This window comes from Alternaria novae-zelandiae, assembly GCF_023758075.1.
Source record: "Alternaria novae-zelandiae strain BMP 2774 chromosome Unknown scaffold_5, whole genome shotgun sequence".
NCBI lineage: Eukaryota > Fungi > Ascomycota > Dothideomycetes > Pleosporales > Pleosporaceae > Alternaria > Alternaria novae-zelandiae.
This window is the reverse complement of record NW_026056965.1, coordinates 841,005-860,149: the sequence shown is the minus strand read 5'-3', so window position 1 is coordinate 860,149 and position 19,145 is coordinate 841,005. Positions and strand designations below refer to the sequence as shown.

The following is a 19,145-nucleotide window of genomic DNA, read 5'->3' as shown; positions in this document are numbered from 1 at the left end:
CAAAGCAGTGTCGTCGTACCGAGATAAAACCTCTACTCGAACTCTTGTGACCAGCACTGGGGCATTCCAGCCGATCCAGCGCCTGGTACATGTCCGCTATCAACTCAGCAATGGGCCAGTCATTTTCAGACTCCCATGCCGATGTGTTTCCGGCGGTGTAGCTGCAAACATCCTCGGATTGCATGTTCCGACTCTTTCTGTCCCAACCCCGTTCAGCCGATCCAGTCCTCGAAAGCGGCAGGGTCCTTGGTCTCGCAGATGGCGCGGCGGCGACGGCGCGACGAGAGCTGACAGGAGACATTGTGCGAGTGTGAGACGCGCAAATAGAAGGAGCAGGGCGGAGGTAGGCACATGAGCGCTCGTGCGAAACCGCGAGCGTGGAGCGGCGAGGTTGCAATTGCGCGGGCGGCAGGTGTTTTCGTATACGGTACGGGGGCGGGATGGTGCAGCGTGACTTCCTTCGCGGTCCTGGTCTGCTGCTGCAGGGTCTCGATGCGGCGAGCTCTAGTAGTACACGAGGGCAGGAATGCGGCCCTCAACAGGTGACGATGGTGATGCAATCCGTCGCAGATTACACGGGCCAAATATTAGAACTCCAAGACGCGGCGATCGGCACAGGTCGAATAAGACAGTCGCGGTCGCAGCAGGTACAGAGTGCACGGAGTATGCAGGAGACGGACGCCGCGCAGATTCAGATTCAGTGAGCGTCAGAGGCGAAAGCAGGGGAGCAGGCGTCGCGAGTGGTCACAAGGACTGTGTGGTGTGTATGGATGTGTTTCCGCAACGCCAATCGTTATCGGGGTCGAATAGGCTTTAGTCGTTGCGCGCACCAAGCCGGTTGGAGCTTGCGGTTCGTTTCATCCACCGTCGTCACACACGCGCCCGGACCAGCCGCAGGCGAGATGTCGAAAAATGAGGGGTGGCTCGTCGAGGGGTATGCGGCCGGAGCTGTGGGCGGCGGCGGGTGCTGAGCAGAGGGTTGGCCCAGCTATCGTGAGATGTGTCGATGCGATCAGACGCAGGGAAACGTCGATGCGCGATGCGGGCGGCAGGTTGGAGTTATTCCGCTGGGCAAAATTTTAGGGTTAGAGCCGGGGCGCATTGCATGAGCCTGTCGTGTGGATAATTCAATGTTGTGCTTCAGTTCAGCGCATGGCCCTCCGGAACCATCCCTCTCTGTCTAGCACGCCCCCAGCCACGCCGCGGTGGGCCAATTGCGGAGGCTCTAGTGGGTATCCGTGCTGTTGGCAGCCTTCAGTTGCAGTGGTTACCACGGCCGACTCCTACACCGCCAGTCCAGCGTTGCCGTGCGCGATCCAATCGTAGCGCGCTGCCGGCACACATCGCGCTCCATCGCTGAGCGCGGCAAACCTGCACGCGTCGCAGACGTGCATTAGGCCTGCCGTCGCTCCTCGTTGTCCACGATGGTACATGGACAACGCACAGCAGACTGTATTTTGCATGCATGCAGTGGCTTCGTGACGGTGTTTGGTGGGGCGCTCTCCCCAAACTTGGAGGCAATCCTCCCATGGATCTAGGTTCGTGACAGCCTCGGGAGGGGTAAATCTCGCGCCGACTCCACCCCGTCGTTCCACCGTCTTCTGACGGCTTTCTAGACACGGGCGCTGGCATGACTTTGACACTCGGTCAGGCCCAACGTGCTGGGTTGGTAGATCGGTAGATTGGTTCTCGCAGCCCTACGTACATGGATGACGGGCATGTTAGATTCTAGAGCTAAGAAGTACTTGCAAACGCGTGAACAAAAAACGTGTCCACATACACCGGAGTCCTGTGACCCCGCCGCTGCCTCCCGGGTATCAATACACATAAGAGAAATTATCTATAGTTCCAAAGTCGTGACCTCCTGCAAAAAGACACTGCAAATCTGCCAAAGCAAAGGAAAGGGTGAAATCGAAAAGAAAGTCGGGGATGTCCCAAATTACACATGATAGGGAGTAAGCTCGTAAAAGGTGGAAACGAGTGACGCTAAACCGCTACAGTCGAGTTAGACATTACCGTAAGTCTGAGAAAGGAAAGTTCGAGGGCTAACTGCGGAGCATTAGAAGGATTGGTCATCGGCACCATCCTCGCCCTCGCCATTAAGTATTTTGCGGGCTTCGTCAAGTCTTCGTCGCCATGCCTTGCGTTCATAGGCATCGCCGTAGGTGTGCTGCAGGTTGGAGCACACGTTCTGGATACTCGCAGCAAGGCCGTAGATGAGCTGCGTCTCCTCCTCGCTGAGTGCCACCCGTGGCTCGTCTCTGGAGCCTTCTGTGAGGATGGAGTATATCCTCGACGTTTGGAGTCCACTGGCGAGCTCTCCGGGCGAAGACGAGCCGCGTGATAAGGACCTCTGCGATGGAGACGAGCCATTGGCGCGTCGCATGTTGATTGCTGAATCAGAACGCAGAGAGAGGAGACCGTTCTGTGTGCCTGGGCGCGAGACAGATCGGTTCTGGTTCGACAGTATCTGCTGAGAAAACTGATCCATCTGCTCGTTCTCTTCCTCTTCATCGTCGTTTTGTTCTTCAGCTGCAGTAGCAAACGTGGCTACGGTCGAGACTGAGTCAACGCTGGGATTCCGCTGATGGAATGACGCTCTCTTCTCGCCAATGCCGAGTTCATCCGTTGTCTGGACAGCTGTCACGGGCCGCGTAGTTGCGGCAGAGGAGCCCGAACTAGTACTCGATCGGCGATCTTCCACGCTGTAGGTGCCCATTGCACTGTGCAAGAAGAAGGTCTCGTAGTCGAACGCATCTACACGGTCCTCGTGTCGCTCAGTGGTTGGCATCTCGTAGACGGCGTCCTCGTATACACTCTCCGGATCGGGGACGTCATCTCCATTGACCGAGACGAAGTCTGACTCCTCTGTCTGATCCGCATCTTCGTCTTCGTATGCTTCCGGATCGTTTGATTCAGCCTCGGCCTGGTCGTATGGTTGGACAGAGTACGCGTGTCCGTTGGTCCCATTTAGTTTGCTGAAGTGCGTCACTAGCTTCTCGCCGTGCTTCTGGGAGTTGGTGGTAGTGGCGGTCAAGGGTCGCTCGTGTTCGTCGTACGGGTCTGTCGTAATGCCCAAGCCAGCGTTTGTCGGTGTGCTTCTTGGATGCCATGTGTCAGAAGACGTAAAAGGGCTCGGCGCGCGTAGGCTCTGTATGCTTCTGCGTCGGAGGTGGTCTTCTTGCGCCTTGAGTTTCAGACTAGAGATTCTACCCTTGAGATCGTTCATCTGGTCGCGGAGACCACTGGCTGCAGATGTGGAGCGATGCACCCTCTGTCCGTCCTCATCCTCTGGCAAAGTCTCTAGTGCAGTTGGGGATCGTGAGCTCCTCGAGGCGGATCTTGCAGCATACTCGCGTTCGCCGCTGTTCCAGGTTGAGCGAGGGTTGCGGAGATGTTCCACACTTCGGGACTCCTTGATGGGGAAACGCCCCTGGCCGTAGCTCTCAGGTGACCACGGACCGCTGGTATGACCGAATGCACTCGATGCGCGCTTGTTGGATGTAGTCCGGGTCAGGTACGAGTAGGAAGGCGTGAAAGGGAGTGGCACTGATGTCTCGCTCAGCCCACGTGCATGGCTGGGGCTACCGTTCGGGGTGAGGAGTGACTGGCGATAAGAGTTGATGCGCGGAGGAATCGGGCCCATGCCACCATACAGTCGTCGGTCTCGGTCGCGACTGGCCGCTATGTGCGAGGTCAAGTCGGAAGATGTGTTTCTTGAGTGGAACGTGGGTGAGACGACGAGCGACTCTCGCGCACCACGGAGGTTTCCTTCCATGACCTATTCCCGTTAGCAATCGTCCGATGTGTGGCAGCATCAAGAAGCGCATACGTTCAGCCGCTTCTTCGCATTGGCCAGGATTATCTCTGCCCTCCGACTCAGTGCAGCCGACGAGTAGGGGTCGTCTTCGTCGTCACTGCCACTGGTGCGGTCCTCGTGCCACCGCTCGCTGCCCATGCCGTTGCCGGCGTCGCTGTCCCGGGTGTGGTGGTTGCGCTTTTCCTGCTCTTCGAGATCCACGCCGCTGTCCTCAAAGTTGTCGTGGCTGTCGAACCCCGGCCAGTGCTCAAAGTCCTCGCTGAACACGGAGCTGGAAGTAGGGCTGATCTTGTGCTGATCTTGCCCGTGCCACGTGCTGGGTGAATGGCGGCTCAGGGCATTCTGGATGGTGGGCGACGAAGCGAGGGCATCGTCACGGGCAGGCACGCTCTTAGTAGGCGCGTCTGAGTCGGGCATGTTGCGCAGCGTGGAGCGCGAGGACTGTGCTGATAGGGACGGGGATTTCGTCTGTTGCGAGGCGCGGCGCCGGCCCTGCGGTGCGGAACTTAATCTGACTCGGCTGGAGTTTGCGTGCCTATAGAGGTCGGACGGCGAGGGCGGGCGCTCAGCAACGGGCGGAGAGGCAGCGCGCTCAAAGTCGGCCTCGAACGAGGGGAGGATCATGCCCGCATCGCTGAGGGTTGGCGAGCGCTGTCCATGGGGCGCAGGACGGGAAGCTGCAGCGACAGCCATGGCTACTGCAGTTGTCCAAATGGGTCGGCTACCTTAGCTTGGCTGCAGTAATGAGCATGTTCGGGGTCCGAGGTTTGGCGACGCGAGCTTCCTGTGTGATCCAAGTCGGGCAGTGTAAGGGCAGGGAAATCAGGACTCGAGAAGTGAGAGACACCAGGCGCGTCTCTCTGATTTTCATAATTTCAGCGTGATTAGGCCTTTGGACACACGGCTGCATGGACCAGCCGGCAACTGGAGGCGTCTTTAGGGGCATAGGCTAAGGGCCGACTGTTGGTGATCCCCGGCAAATTACCATCGCGGCCACGGGTGCGCTGCGCTGTGAGTGGCCGTCTCTCCTATCCGGCGTGGGCCCAAGTCGTCTACTGCAAGGGACGCCGGCTCTAATATACGCTATAGCGACGATCCCTGGTTCCTCACGGCGCGGGTACCTGTCGCCTCACACGATCACACTATGGCATCGCGTCGCGGGCACTCGCAATTCCCCGAAAGAAACACTGTGGAACGCTTCACGGACACGATACACAGACACGCGAAAGAATTCCTCTTTCGTTCCATGGTCGCCCAGACCAGCCATCGTCACTGACCACGGACTTGTCCTCTTCAAGTAAGCATAGTCTGCACTCTATGGGGACACGGCGGCCTGAGCTTGGAAAGTGTGCGAGAGCATATATTTGAGCTTACTGCGCTGTGCTGGCCTCTTAGTAATTACCCAGGGGAATCATGAACCGTGTACTACACCATCGTCTCGTACGCCATCGCAAATTCCAGAATGCTGTACACGCCGCCCAATGCTCCGATGCATGCCAATCAATCGTATGCTCGCTAATTCAGTGCCATCAATATGTAACAGTCTCACGTAAGTATATCAAAATCCATCATCATCGTCGTTCCATCCCAAGGCATCGTATATCGATGGCTCAGCATCATGCTTGTTTACGAATGCGAGCGCGATCGGTGCAACCTTATTCGCTGTTGCAGACGCGGGCTTGGTAGGTGTGGCAGCAATCGCAGCAGGTGCGAATTGGGCGTCATTAGGAGGCGGACTACCTGTAGGTTTGACAGGAGTTTCGAACACGTGTGATTGTGCAGAACCCCTGCCGTCAGAAGAAGACGCCGCCGCCTTCAATGGGGTTGCAAAGATCTTCCTCCTAACCGAGTCTGTAGAGAATGGTAGGCTGTTTGGCGCCTTGGACGGTGTCTCGGCAATACCGGACTGCGCTAGACTTCGAGCCGTCGAGTGGCGGTGGCCCGTTGCCGGCACCATTGTAGCTGGTGGGCGGACTCCAGAGGACGGCACGCAGAACTCGCTGGAGGGGGGCGCTTCCGCTCCGGGAGGTCTAACGAACGGATCGTAGTGATGGTGGGTTGGCGTCTGCTCAACCAAATTCTTCGTCCTCCGCCCAGCCCGGGGTGTCGCTGACACCTGAACGTCTCTGATGGTCTTCCTCACAGTGACTGTTGGCTTTCTCGACTGTTTGGGCAAACCGAGACCACGTTGCTCGATGTCGGCAATGTAGCCACCAGCAGCTAGTCCACGGTTGGGCTTCTTCAAAGCTAAAATAGCCTCTTGAAGATCTTCCTCCACACGTTGCTTGTGCTTTATCTTAGCTGATGCAGCAGCCGAAGGCTCCGCGAGATCAATTTGACGACCCTGCAGATGTCGGATCTGGGACATCGATTGCCGAGCGCTCTTAGATGGACTGCGTCGGAAAGGTATGGCTGAGAGAGGTACCTCGCTGCCTTCTCGTTTGATGCCATCTAACAGCGCGGAATCAGTAGCAGATCGGCTCAGGGACGGTGTTATTCGCTCGGTTGTCCGTCCCGTGTTGTCGGTAGCGACCCGGGCCAGCGATCGCCGTGACTTCTTTGCCTCGGGTTCCTTCGAACCGCCGGATTTGCGTGAGGTGAGTGGTGGCCTGACAGCTTTGCGTTTTGTCGGTACGCTATGTGTGGGCCCACCCAGCTTCTTATTCACCATAAGCGCCTGCTCTGGTAATCGATTGATGTAGAAGGGAATGATGACTTCAACGCAGAAGCTGTGCAGGCGATCGTTCGAACTGTTTCGTCCAGATCCATCAGGTCCGTCATGTTGTCGTGACGGCTTTTCATCAAAATCGAGTATACCTAGTTCTTCCGTAGCGTGCCAGATGCAAAGCTTGTCCAGCAGCAAATCGAGTTGTAGATTGATGTCATCAAGTTTGTTCTTGCGCTTCTTCGGGATCGGCTGCTCAGTCTGGGCTTGACTTCCGTCTGCGGTAGCTTGTTGCTCTGGTGGTTTCTGTGTGGAGAGTGTCTCTAGTGCAACAATTTCGAGCATGAGAATCAATTGCGCAAGCGTCTCGCGAACCCGCAAATCTCCAATGCGCCTCTTGATACGCTGGTCTAGAGTCTCTGGAGCCGTACTGTCGCCACTTGGCAATTCCGACTGCCACCACTTCCTGACGAATGCCTCCTCCTGTGGGTATACACCCTCCCGACTGAGTTTCATCTTTTTCTTCGACTTCTTCGGCTTGCTGACACTTGGGCCGTGCTCATCATCCGAGTAGCTCCCGGGCGGCATCTCCTTGATCAAGGATGGTAGTTTTTCGTGATATTTCTTCTCGCTGGCCTTTGGACTCAGCAGCATAGTTCTCAAGAATGTGACAAGTTCATGGGTAGGCGGTGCTCCTTCTTCAGCTGAAGTAAATGTGTTCCGGATTCGAGTGATTGGGCCCTTCGCTAGGTATGCCAGTGAGGTTTTGGACATGTAAATTGCATCCAAATATTGTTGGACGAGCAAGGCAAGTTGCTCTTGTGGCGATGGCGCGTCGGGCATAGGTTCTAGAGGGAATTCCGTGGAAGTCGTATCCAGGTATTCGCTCCTCGGGGCTTCTACAGCCAGGTCCGGTTGGTGTGCATGCTCTTTCTTTATCTCTGGTTGTAACTTCGGTCGCATCATCGTCATTCGCGCTCGTCTGGGTGGTAGGTCCACAGTGTGTGTCTCCACAGCGGCCTGTTGCCACCATTCTCCTTGTACGGCCGCATTCGTCTCTGATCCTGGGCGTGTTTGCAGCCTCTGGAGATTTCTGGGGTCCCACAAGTCTGTGACATCCTTCTCTTTGAGCCAGCCCGCAAGCTTGCAGATACTATAGACGCGTGGCTTCACTCGCTCTATGGCGTATAGTAGATTCTTTGCCTCGAAACGTGCGACGAGTATCTTGGGGCCTGCATGGTCTTGACTATCACATTCTCCAACCTCCAGTATATCGATATGTGCCGCGAAGAGGCTGTTCGGGGCGAAGTTCTCGTCGGCGGAGATGTCGAGGAAGGTCAGAGGCAGCTGGGAACGTCCAATTACTCGTACGGGTCTGAAGGTGGTGGGCTTATTTTTGTACGGTGAGCCAGAGTGCTCTCTGATCGTGAACGGCTTGGTGAAAGCTCCGAGACCGCAGAGAGAGTCTCTCGTCTGCTTCGAGGGCAACTGGGCCTTGGATTCGTCGCGTTTGGCGGCTAGTCGTAACAACTGCGTGGGCGTCTCAGAGGCTGAATGTAGCATTGTCTTCGTTTGCAATGCGTAGGTGGACATCGGAACTACGCATGGCTATCCGTGTCGTTTGTTGTGAGTGCTGGCGGTGCCTTCCTTAGCAGACGCGTTTCGGCAGTCGCGAATCACGAAGGGTCGTGCGCCCTCTCCTTCCGCGCCAAAACGTCATTCCCGCACCATCATCTCGATCGATCAGCCCGCGACTAGTTTTAGGACGATCCGGATGTCATTTCATCACCAAGTGTTGTTTTAACTTTCCGATGTTCTGCTGCTGGGCTTGAGGACTAATTGCCTGCATCGAAATTGACGGGAACCCGATGGCACGCGTTCACAACCGCGTGCAATGCTTCCACGTGTACATGCCTATCAGCATTAATAAATGTATTGCGACATGCAGCCTACATTACCCCCGGGAAACCAGGTACCCCTCTTTATCCTCATGGATTACCTGGACTTTACCATGTCTCCATGTGGCTGGTAACCAATAGATACGTAGCTCACGCGGAGGTCATAGTTTCCCTCGGGCCCCTCAACAGACGGACGCGGGCGGGAACCATGGGACCTCTGAACGTTATTTCAGTGAAGCTCCTCGACTTCTTTCATCTCTAGGCGTAAGACTTCACGTTTGACTGACCTAATTGTGAGAACAACAGCCCGCTGCAATTTCTCAACATAGCCTCAGAAACCCTGCAGCCTCCGAGACATCCCGAGGTCGTTGTTGTACCGTCCAGATGAGATTCATAGCACTGGCGTTGGGATTTGCTCGCATCTCACTGGCATCAGACTATTTTGAGGTATCATCAGGAGACTATCATCCCTTCGCTCCCGGATATACCATTGGTGCCTATCCCCAAGACTTCACACTCGTTGGCCCTCCTCTACAACCTATCCACGACTCCCAGAAGCCCTCCACCGGTCTGGCCGTCGATTCCGCGCACAACCTCTACCTAACATATCCTCGCAACTCGGGCCAGACACCGAGCAACGTGGTGGTTTGCACATCGTACAACGACGAAGAACCATGGCCGAATGCAGCTATCCAGAATTGCACCGCCGGTCAGGATCCGGCAACCTGCTTCATCAACGTCCAGAATATTGTTCTCGACGACCGGGGAAGGCTGTGGGTGGTCGACAGCGGAATTCCAGCCAACGCCAGCCCAGACACCAATGCGCTATTTGGAGGTGCAAAGCTCATGAGCTTCAATGAGACGACGGCAGAGCATCTTCAGACCTATGTGATACCCCAGGATCTATTATCGCATCGGATTAATATGAACGACATGCGTGTCAATACGACTTTGGGTGGACGAGAAGGATATGCTTTCATCACTGATGCTAGCAAAAACAGCTCGTTGCTAGCGGTGGATCTCGAGAACGGCAATGCGGTACGCAGACTGTTCAATACTAGTGTTGTTCGAGCAGACGAGAAGTACGTCGGTTCATATGGCGGCGAGCTCATCTACACCTGGAATGGCACACAAAAAGGTCATCTCACGACTGCCGCAGATGGTATCGCCTTGGGTACGTGAAATTGAGCTGATGTGTGCTCATGTTACTGACGGAATCATAGCTTCCGGCAACTTCTACTGGGGCGTTCTAGCCTCCCGTCGCTTTTATTACATCTCTCAGGAGATTCTAGTCGACCAAAGTTTGACAGATACTGAAGTCCTTGGCGCCGTACAGAATCCAGGCCAATGCGGTTCCGAGCAAGCTGGCTTTACCGCTGACGATCGCGGCCGAGTATACATCGCAGCGAGTGAACAGAACGCGATATACTACGTCGATACGCTGGAGTCTGGAACCAACATGACAGTCAACGGCAATGCGCCTGGAGGATCTGGTCTCATTCCACCGAATGACTATGTAGTAAAGACGTTGGTGAGGAACGCGATGATTCAACATGCCGATTCTATGGCTATCTTGGATGGATGGCTGTACTTCAACACCAATCAGTTGACACTAGGTCCTGGGTTCCAGTACAACAACACAGATAAGAGGAGAGGCCCTTTCCGTAGCTTCAGACTGTGGATCGGGAGGGGGCCAGCGGTGTAGCACGTATACTTGTACGTGCATTAGCAATCTGAGGTCGATGCAGTTGAAGCCGTAGCCGTACACTGAAGTTCCTGTATGTTGCATAAGGAACAGCTTAGATAGAGGTCGTTATCGTTGTGTACAAGCTCACACCTCGTGATGTTCACATCGTTCATGGCTGCTGGGGGAGTCTACTCATCATGGTGTGCATTTAGTGCCTCCTCGTTAAAGAGTCACGATGCCCCAAAGATGACACTTCATAATAGCAATCTTCTCATCTCATCCACCTGCAAAATACCAGTCGTTCCAAATTGTGAGGCTAAGTGCCGTTGTACCCACGAGATTGTGCACACGGACCCCTGTTTCCTTAACCCGCGAAACGCTATACCCCAAATCCGCTAGTGGCTTACCCCAGCTTCCACTTGTGTCATCGGCTGCGGTAACTGTCGGCTTTGGTCGTTCACAATACCAAACCTCGGCGGCAGTACATGAAGATGTTTCTTTCACAGAAAGAATCTGCACACAAATCACGCCCACCATGAAGTCATTCGCCAGCAGAGAAGCATCCCGCGTGTTTTCGCGCCCAAACCTCGCCCACCGCGCGTCAATTACTGCACCCAGGAATGCAAACATCCGCCTACACGAGCAGAGAAGAGGGTTCCGGGGGACAAAACGGCTATTGGTCGTCAAGCCTTACCTTTTGGCGGATATTGGAGAAGGTAAGTAGGCGAGTCAGAGATGCTGGTGGCTGCGGCTAATCATGCTGTGCCCAGGTATTACCGAATGCCAGGTTATCCAATGGTTCGTGAAGCCCGGCGCGCGCGTCGAGCAATTCGACCCTATCTGCGAAGTGCAGTCGGATAAAGCATCTGTCGAGGTACATGCCGTCTGGGACACAATCAGGGCGAGGACTAATTCCTGGCAGATCACCTCGCGATTCGATGGCATCATCAAGAAGTTGTACTACGAGGCGGATGACATGGCGAAGGTTGGAAAGGTAAGCTTGAACTCTGAAACGTACTACCAAATATGAGCTGATTCCAGAAGCCTCTAGTAGACATCGACATTCAAAGCGACATCTCTCCTGCCGACGAAGCCCTGCTCAACGGAGGATCAGGCAAACAAGACGACGAGGTCCTACTCACCGGAGGCGGCGGCACCCAAGAACAAAAAGCACAAAGTCCCACAGAGCCACAAGAACAGGGGATCGAGCTTGGGAGGAATGACACAAAGGCTGCGGCTGAAGACGTGCCTGGCTCAGATCAAAGCACGAGTCTACCATCCGAACCACCCACAACACAAAGACAGCCAGGCAAGCATGCGTCGCTCGCTACGCCAGCTGTGCGACATATGGTTAAGGAGCACAAGCTCAAGATCGAGGATGTAGAAGGCACAGGACGGGAGGGTCGTGTGCTCAAAGACGATGTACAACGGCACGTCGAATCGATGAAGCAAACCACTACAACACCATCGGCAACCTCGACCCCGGCCCCTATGAGCACACAACAAATGGAGGACCAAGTCAAGCAATTGACCCCAGTTCAGTCTGGCATGTTCAAGCAGATGACCAAATCTTTGTCCATCCCCCACTTCCTATACACCGACGCTGTAGACTTCAGCTCGCTCACGACACTCCGCAAAAAGTACAACACAGGCCGCGAAAAGCCAGAGCGGATAACGCCGCTGCCAATCATCATCAAGGCCGTATCGCTCACGCTCCAGCAATTCCCGCTACTCAACTCACATCTCGACACTACGACGAACCCGAACAAGCCACAAATCATACTAAAGGGAAGCCACAACATCGGCGTAGCAGTAGATTCGCCCGCGGGACTCCTCGTCCCTGTCATCAAGAACGTCCAAAACCACAGCATCGCCTCGCTAGCCCAAGAAATCCAGCGCCTCAGCTCGCTGGCACGCGCTGGCAAACTCTCATCCGCCGACCTCACCGGTGCAACCTTCACAGTCAGCAACATTGGCAGCATAGGCGGCGGTGCTGTGGCACCTGTTATCGTTGGACCTCAAGTTGGTATTTTGGGTATCGGGAAAGCAAGAGTGGTGCCGGCGTTTGGGGAGAACGATGAGCTGATCAAGAGGGAGGAGTGTGTGTTTAGCTGGAGTGCTGATCATAGAGTTGTGGATGGCGCGTATGTAGCGAGGGCGGCAGAGGAGGTGAGGAAGTGCTTGGAGGGTGTTGAGGCGATGCTTGTTAGGATGCGGTAGGGTGAGAGTTAGAGGCATGGTAAAAGCGAAATAAACACTTTACTTCATACTCCCGCGACTATCGTAGATCATTTCGTGGTATAACTGTTCGTCAACGGTTCTAGTAAGCTGTGTGTCATCAATATCGTATTGAATTTGTGGCTGTACTACAACCAACCTCCTGCTATCATCCGTAGAGTAGAAGCTAGTGTTCGCCATTGTCTTTGCACAACTCGGTGGTAAGAGCAAATATTTTGGTAGACTCTTTCTAGTCTTCCTAACCCCTCATGCCGATTTTTTTTGAATGGATCTCATGACTACGACGGAATACTGACAGCACACTCAAGCCGCACCCTTCAGCACCTGCTCAAGGCTGTTCTTGCTGTTCGTATACGTCTTCTCAAGGTAATCCTCCTTCTTATCCAGATTGCTCATCTCCTTGTTCAACGCCTCACTCTCCTCCTGGAGCCTCTTTTGCACATCTGGAATAGGCGTACAGACGAACCTGTTCATAGCAATCAGTCTCTGCATTCCATCTCATCCCACTTCCTCCCCCGCAGTCACGAGGGGCAAATATCGAGACATGCAACTTACATCTTGCCCACACCCTCATACACCTTTGTCTCTGCAGGCAGCGACGAGACTTCCGAGGAAGTGAGTTGCAGCATACGCCCTTCTCGTGTCCGGGCGGCTTTTTGTTGTTTGACAATGACGAGTTGTTGTTCGGCGAAGGCCTTCTTTTGGCTGATTTCTTGTAGGACCTGGGTGTTTCCCGCGTTAGATCCACGCTCTTTTCTTTATCCATCACATCGCAATGATTGACGCACCTTCTGCAAGGCCTCGTTTGACATGGACATGGTGGGCGGAGATTTGGTAATGTTGACGATTGGCTCGTAGGTCTCGTGAGAGCGCTGGCCTGGCTGCTGCTTCTCAAGCTTTCTCGGTTCGGCAGTTGCGAGAGACCCTGGGCGGATGTGATTGGCTGTTTGGATTCACCACCGAAAACTGCACCGTGAGCTTGCAGCCTCGGGAGCCAAGCTTTCCGACGTGTGCGGGAGGTATACGTCGGCTGTAGAAATGTGTACTGGGGGCGATTCCTTTTGCGCAGTAGTCCTTACTGTTTGCCCACGTGTGGCGTGGTAGTCTGGCAGCCTATCGCTGGAGCATGGGCCTCTCGTGTCGCGGATTGTCGCTCTCCAGTCTTTCCTTCCGCAAAAGCCGGTGCTAGATACAAGCTTGATAGCGAGGTCAAACACCTGCAGTTTCTCTTTCCTCAACCTCTCACTTCTTTCTTTTCCTCTTTCAAGATTTTCTGTAGAGTGAAGATGGCTGCGTTCTTTTCCCGTCTACCGTCGATACCGTACCCGCCTGAACAAGATGGGTTCTTCTCCCCGGTCACCTCTACGCTCGATTGGTGTGAAGAGGTTAGTTGAGAGGGTCATTGCGTTGGAGAAGCGCGTGCTAACCGTTTGAAGAATTATGTAGTCACGCAGTACTCTGCGGAGATTATCAACACGCTCACGAATCTGCTGTTCATGTACCTCGCTGCAAAAGGCATACGCAATTGCTTGAAGAATGGACATGACACAGTGTTCCTCGTGGCATTCATTGGCTATCTACTGGTTGGAACTGGGAGCTTTCTCTTTCACGCGACATTGAAATGTATGTTCGCTGCTGAATCAATCGTTCACACGCAGTATCTGATTCGTGTTAGATCCTATGCAGTTGGTAGACGAGCTTTCGATGATCTACACGACTTGCTTGATGAACTTTGCGACGTTCTCTTATGGCAAGTCAAGGCTGTACTCTACAATTCTTGCAATTGGACTTGTGTCTCTTGCCGCCTTCATAACGCTCTATTACCACTTCCTCCAGGACCCCACCTTCCATCAGAACGCCTATGCGATCCTTACAGCGATTGTCCTGTTCCGCGCCATGTATGTAATGGAGGTGAACATCCGCCCGCGGTTCAAGTCCAAGGAGAGGGAAGCAGCGAACCCGCGGCCGCACGGAGGTGTGAAGGCCGTACAAGAGAGAGAAGACGTGCGCGACCAAGAGATTCTCAGTAAGATGTGGCAGATGATTGCATTCGGCCTCAGCATCTTCCTGGGAGGCTTTGCTGTCTGGCACCTCGACAACGTGCATTGCTCGCAGTTAATCCAGTGGCGAAGGGAAATTGGTATGCCCTGGGGTTTCGTGCTCGAGGGTCATGGCTGGTGGTAAGTATTGCACTTATCTTAGAAAGACGAAAGCTCACGTAACCAGGCATCTCATGACAGGAACTGGTGCTTACTACTACATTGTATGGGGGGTATGGCTGCGACACTGCCTCAACTACAGGCAGGACGAGTATGAGCTCTACTGGCCCAACTTCTGGACGATGCCGCAGGTTGTCAAGCGACAGGCTGGTGGTCATGCAAATGGCTCAACGAAGAAGGAGCTATAGGCGGTGACGACGTGGAGTCTTGGGCAGGATTAGGTTCGCGTGTCAGGGAGAATTATGCATGTGCTTTGCAAGATCAGCGTTGTGCGATATTCCGCGCTGCGAACGACGATACGGATAGGCGAATTTGATAGGGGATGGGATGGGAACAACAAGTCCGCAACCGCCTCCAGTAGCACGTCTATCACGACATGAAACCAGCCAGTAATACAAGACACTGCAAAGCAGCGAAGCCATTCGACAGCAGCTCTTTGTGCCTTGCTAGTGCAGCTGTACATGTTCATGACTAGCCCCTTCAGCCGGCAGGCACCAGCTTTGGCGCGTTGTTAGTAAATAGCTCTAGCGCCGACGGCCCGTGCAGACGACCCACAGAGATCTTTAACGCACTCACCGCTTCTGCTCCTCCTGCTCTCCACACCAGCACCACCACCAGCGACCAGCCATAACCCAGCTCCTCGCATCTTCACCTCTCCAACTTCCATATTCCTCGCCCCAACCGCCAACATGCGTGAGATTGTACGTATCGCCCGCACTGCCGCCTAGTCGTGGCGCGTCGCTGCCCCGCGCCGAGACTCAGGGACAACACAAAGAACAACAGCTAACGACGTTTCTCTGCAACAGGTTCACCTTCAGACCGGTCAATGCGTAAGTTTCTATATCGCTCCTCTCTGTACAGACGACAGCTAACAATCTCCAGGGTAACCAAATCGGTGCCGCCTTTTGGCAGACCATCTCCGGCGAGCATGGCCTCGACGGCTCCGGTGTCTACAACGGCACCTCGGACCTGCAGCTCGAGCGCATGAATGTCTACTTCAACGAAGTGCGTCCCCCGATTACGCTTTTGGCAGATAAAAGACCAATACTGATCTACAGCAGGCGTCCAACAACAAGTTCGTGCCCCGTGCCGTCCTCGTTGACCTCGAGCCCGGTACCATGGACGCCGTCCGCGCCGGCCCCTTCGGCCAGCTGTTCCGCCCCGACAACTTCGTCTTCGGCCAGTCTGGTGCTGGTAACAACTGGGCAAAGGGTCACTACACCGAGGGTGCCGAGCTCGTCGACCAGGTCCTCGACGTCGTGCGCCGCGAGGCCGAGGGCTGCGACTGCCTCCAGGGTTTCCAGATCACCCACTCCCTCGGAGGTGGTACTGGTGCCGGTATGGGTACGCTCCTCATCTCCAAGATCCGTGAGGAGTTCCCCGACCGCATGATGGCCACCTACTCCGTCGTGCCCTCCCCCAAGGTCTCCGACACCGTTGTCGAGCCCTACAACGCCACACTCTCCATCCACCAGCTGGTCGAGAACTCCGACGAGACCTTCTGCATTGACAACGAGGCTCTCTACGACATCTGCATGCGCACCCTCAAGCTGAACAACCCCTCATACGGCGACCTGAACCACCTCGTCTCCGCCGTCATGTCGGGTGTCACCACCTGCCTGCGTTTCCCTGGTCAGCTCAACTCTGACCTGAGGAAGTTGGCCGTCAACATGGTTCCCTTCCCCCGTCTCCACTTCTTCATGGTCGGCTTCGCACCCCTCACCAGCCGCGGCGCCCACTCCTTCCGCGCCGTCACCGTTCCTGAGCTCACCCAACAGATGTTCGACCCCAAGAACATGATGGCTGCGTCTGACTTCCGCAACGGTCGCTACCTGACCTGCTCCGCCTACTTCCGTGGTAAGGTCTCCATGAAGGAGGTCGAGGACCAGATGCGCAACGTCCAGAACAAGAACTCCTCCTACTTCGTTGAGTGGATCCCCAACAACGTCCAGACCGCCCTCTGCTCCATCCCTCCCCGCGGCCTCAAGATGTCCTCCACCTTCGTCGGTAACTCGACCTCCATCCAGGAGCTGTTCAAGCGTGTCGGTGACCAGTTCACTGCCATGTTCAGGCGCAAGGCTTTCTTGCATTGGTACACTGGTGAGGGTATGGACGAGATGGAGTTCACTGAGGCTGAGTCCAACATGAACGACTTGGTCTCCGAGTACCAGCAATACCAGGAGGCTTCCGTCTCCGAGGGCGAGGACGAGTACGACGAGGAGGCTCCTCTCGAGGCTGAGGAGTAAGCTGGTCATGGCTGACGTCCCGCTGGGCTTGGTTGTTGGAAAATTTCACGTGTGGACACGAGCGTTGTAATTCGATTCGTACTTTGAGCGACCTGGCTATGATCAGACATGTTGCGAAAGTGACTAGACAGATATGGCAGGCGCCTCAGCTTCTTGTTAGCGAAAAGATGCTATAATCAAATATTGTCCACTAAACGGTGTATTGTGTATACTAATTACGTCTTACTAATCTCCTTCGCCATGTTCCCTCAGGTGTTCTAGGTAACCTACGAGCCTCTTTTTGATGATCACACCCACCAGTTGTCCTGTGCCCTCTTTGGTCACCATAAGATATCTTAGACCCAACTTGGAGAACATCTCGACAGCATATTCCAGAGGCGCTTTCGCGCAAATGCTCAATGGTGTCCGATCCACAAAGGGCGTCAAATCCATCTCCAAGCTCATCGGGCTCGTCGGCTCATCAATCTCCTGGCCTAGCAACCTAACCTGGACATCCTCTTCATGCGCCGACACAAGCACACCAGGAACGAGTTTCATCAATCCGAATTCGAGCTCCGACTGCGAAATGTACCCTTGCAACACTTCAACGCCGCCACCATTCTTCTGCACTAGAACAAGACCCGCGTCCATGAGACCCCGTTCTCTCAACGCATCCAGCTTCTCTTTTAGCAGAGTCAACGCTACTTTATTGCTTGTAGGTACGTGAACGGTAATGTCATCCATGGTGCGCTGAGGAGGGATCAGGACCTCGACGCAGGCTTTGTGGCTGCGGACGATGGATAGAGCGGTGTCTGGGTCGAGGAAAGGGTGAGAAAGAAGTGATTGAGCAAGGTCGTAGACGCCTTCTGAGGAGATGGCGTCGGCGACCCATTTCGCGGTTAGGATGGCGAGCATAGACGGGACGGTGTAGGAGAGTTGGCCTGTGAGTTCGAACATCTACACAGAGCGTTAGTTGACGACGACGACTACTGAAAGGAAGTGGAGTTGAGCACTTACTATAACAGCAAGGGAAATGGTCATCCGAGACACACCCGCCAGAAACGCAGCAGCACCCACCATGGCGAAGATACCCGGACTGATCGAACCGATAGCCTGACCCACCAGCCTCCCAAAGAAAGCACCCGCATCCAGCGCTGGAATGATAACGCCAGACGGAACCTTGATCCCAAACGTAATAGTAGTAAGAACAAGTTTCGCCAACGTCCCATACGTCAACCAACCCACATACTCCCAATTCGTCGTCCCGGCCTCCATGGCAGCCCTCTCATTCCGACAAACCCAAGACACACTCGACCTACCCTCCCCACAATCCACCAACAAGTTCTTAATAATAACATCCCCCGGCTCGCGCGTCAACGGATTAGGATACTGAACCAACGCCGTCGCAAGCACCACCAACGCAACCTCCAACACAGGATATCTCTTAATAACGCCAAAAGCCCTAAACCACTTCGACCACAGGAAATTGAACTTGCAAAACAGGCCGCCGAAGATACCGCCCGCTACGCCCAAGAGGACGAAAACGAAATAGTGGATGACTTGGTATTCGTCACCGAATTGCGATTCAAAAAGCACCAATTTGCCCGTGCCAGTTGGATTGAGTTCCTTGAGCACCATCGCCGCAGTAAGACTACACAGAAAAGCCCTCCACAGCACTTTTCTTGGGAAATACGTACTAATCTCCTCGTAGCTGAACAGCACGCCTCCGATCGGCGCGCCGAATGCTACTGACAGTCCCGCTGAGCATGCCGCGCTGAGCAGCTCCCGCATCTTGCGGCCATTGGATGCGTATTTGGGAATCAAGCGACCGGTTAGGTGGCCGATGCAGGTGGAGATGTGGACGAAGGGGCCTTCTTTTCCTAGACAGAGGGACGAGGATACGGCGAAGATTGCGCCGAGGGATTTTACGATTAGCACGGGGAGGGAGAGGAAGGAGGGGATGGAGAACCCGGAGAGGATGGTTTTTATTTCGGGGATGCCGGAGCCGGAGGCTAGGTACATTGTTTTGCCTTGTGCGGTTGGTGTGGTGGGTGGGTTGGCGGAGGGAGACGCGGAGGAAAAAGGGGATATGGTGTGGCCGTTGGTTGGGATCTTTGTGGATTGGGTGGATGAGGTGGATGGCAGGGTAGACCGAGTTAACATGGTTAGGCTCGAACCTATGATCCCGAATGCCATGGCCATGGCCACGTAGATTGCAAAACTGCTCTTGTAATCATGGCTCCAGACTTTCCAATCTGCACATTCTTCACCCTTCTCTTTCATCATAAACAGCGACGGACTCTTCTCAGCGGCGACACAGCAATTTTCTCTGTTCCGCAAGAAATGGCCAGAGCAATATCCGGTTTTCCAGTCCGAAACTGTTACAACGGCGA

At 54.6% G+C, this 19,145-nt stretch overlaps 8 protein-coding genes across 8 annotated transcripts; 4 read left to right on the top strand and 4 right to left on the bottom strand.

The window, feature by feature from the left end:
- Window positions 1-2,059: 2,059 nt before the first annotated feature.
- Window positions 2,060-4,513, bottom strand: J4E88_003321 (uncharacterized protein; the record flags this gene model as incomplete). The annotated part of the gene is made up of 2 exons (XM_049396974.1): window positions 2,060-3,781; window positions 3,833-4,513. The coding sequence occupies 2 exons, from the start codon at window positions 4,511-4,513 to the stop codon at window positions 2,060-2,062; spliced, it is 2,403 nt and encodes an 800-aa protein (XP_049257316.1).
- Window positions 4,514-5,378: 865 nt separating this feature from the next.
- On the bottom strand, window positions 5,379-8,048 carry J4E88_003320 (uncharacterized protein; the record flags this gene model as incomplete). The annotated part of the gene is made up of 1 exon (XM_049396973.1): window positions 5,379-8,048. One exon carries the CDS (start codon window positions 8,046-8,048, stop codon window positions 5,379-5,381), a length of 2,670 nt encoding a protein of 889 aa, XP_049257315.1.
- A 719-nt stretch (window positions 8,049-8,767) lies between these two features.
- J4E88_003319 (uncharacterized protein) lies at window positions 8,768-10,088 on the top strand (the record flags this gene model as incomplete). The annotated part of the gene is made up of 2 exons (XM_049396972.1): window positions 8,768-9,557; window positions 9,607-10,088. The coding sequence occupies 2 exons, from the start codon at window positions 8,768-8,770 to the stop codon at window positions 10,086-10,088; spliced, it is 1,272 nt and encodes a 423-aa protein (XP_049257314.1).
- Window positions 10,089-10,605: 517 nt separating this feature from the next.
- On the top strand, window positions 10,606-12,290 carry J4E88_003318 (uncharacterized protein; the record flags this gene model as incomplete). The annotated part of the gene is made up of 4 exons (XM_049396971.1): window positions 10,606-10,786; window positions 10,841-10,944; window positions 10,993-11,064; window positions 11,112-12,290. The coding sequence occupies 4 exons, from the start codon at window positions 10,606-10,608 to the stop codon at window positions 12,288-12,290; spliced, it is 1,536 nt and encodes a 511-aa protein (XP_049257313.1).
- A 321-nt stretch (window positions 12,291-12,611) lies between these two features.
- On the bottom strand, window positions 12,612-13,126 carry J4E88_003317 (uncharacterized protein; the record flags this gene model as incomplete). The annotated part of the gene is made up of 3 exons (XM_049396970.1): window positions 12,612-12,774; window positions 12,864-13,030; window positions 13,097-13,126. The coding sequence occupies 3 exons, from the start codon at window positions 13,124-13,126 to the stop codon at window positions 12,612-12,614; spliced, it is 360 nt and encodes a 119-aa protein (XP_049257312.1).
- Window positions 13,127-13,594: 468 nt separating this feature from the next.
- J4E88_003316 (uncharacterized protein) lies at window positions 13,595-14,715 on the top strand (the record flags this gene model as incomplete). Its single annotated transcript, XM_049396969.1, has 4 exons — window positions 13,595-13,693; window positions 13,745-13,931; window positions 13,984-14,488; window positions 14,535-14,715. 4 exons carry the CDS (start codon window positions 13,595-13,597, stop codon window positions 14,713-14,715), a joined length of 972 nt encoding a protein of 323 aa, XP_049257311.1.
- Window positions 14,716-15,216: 501 nt separating this feature from the next.
- On the top strand, window positions 15,217-16,773 carry TUB1_1 (beta-tubulin; the record flags this gene model as incomplete). The annotated part of the gene is made up of 4 exons (XM_049396968.1): window positions 15,217-15,228; window positions 15,334-15,357; window positions 15,410-15,532; window positions 15,589-16,773. 4 exons carry the CDS (start codon window positions 15,217-15,219, stop codon window positions 16,771-16,773), a joined length of 1,344 nt encoding a protein of 447 aa, XP_049257310.1.
- A 225-nt stretch (window positions 16,774-16,998) lies between these two features.
- On the bottom strand, window positions 16,999-18,774 carry J4E88_003314 (uncharacterized protein; the record flags this gene model as incomplete). Its single annotated transcript, XM_049396967.1, has 3 exons — window positions 16,999-17,709; window positions 17,770-17,906; window positions 18,450-18,774. 3 exons carry the CDS (start codon window positions 18,772-18,774, stop codon window positions 16,999-17,001), a joined length of 1,173 nt encoding a protein of 390 aa, XP_049257309.1.
- Window positions 18,775-19,145: the final 371 nt, after the last annotated feature.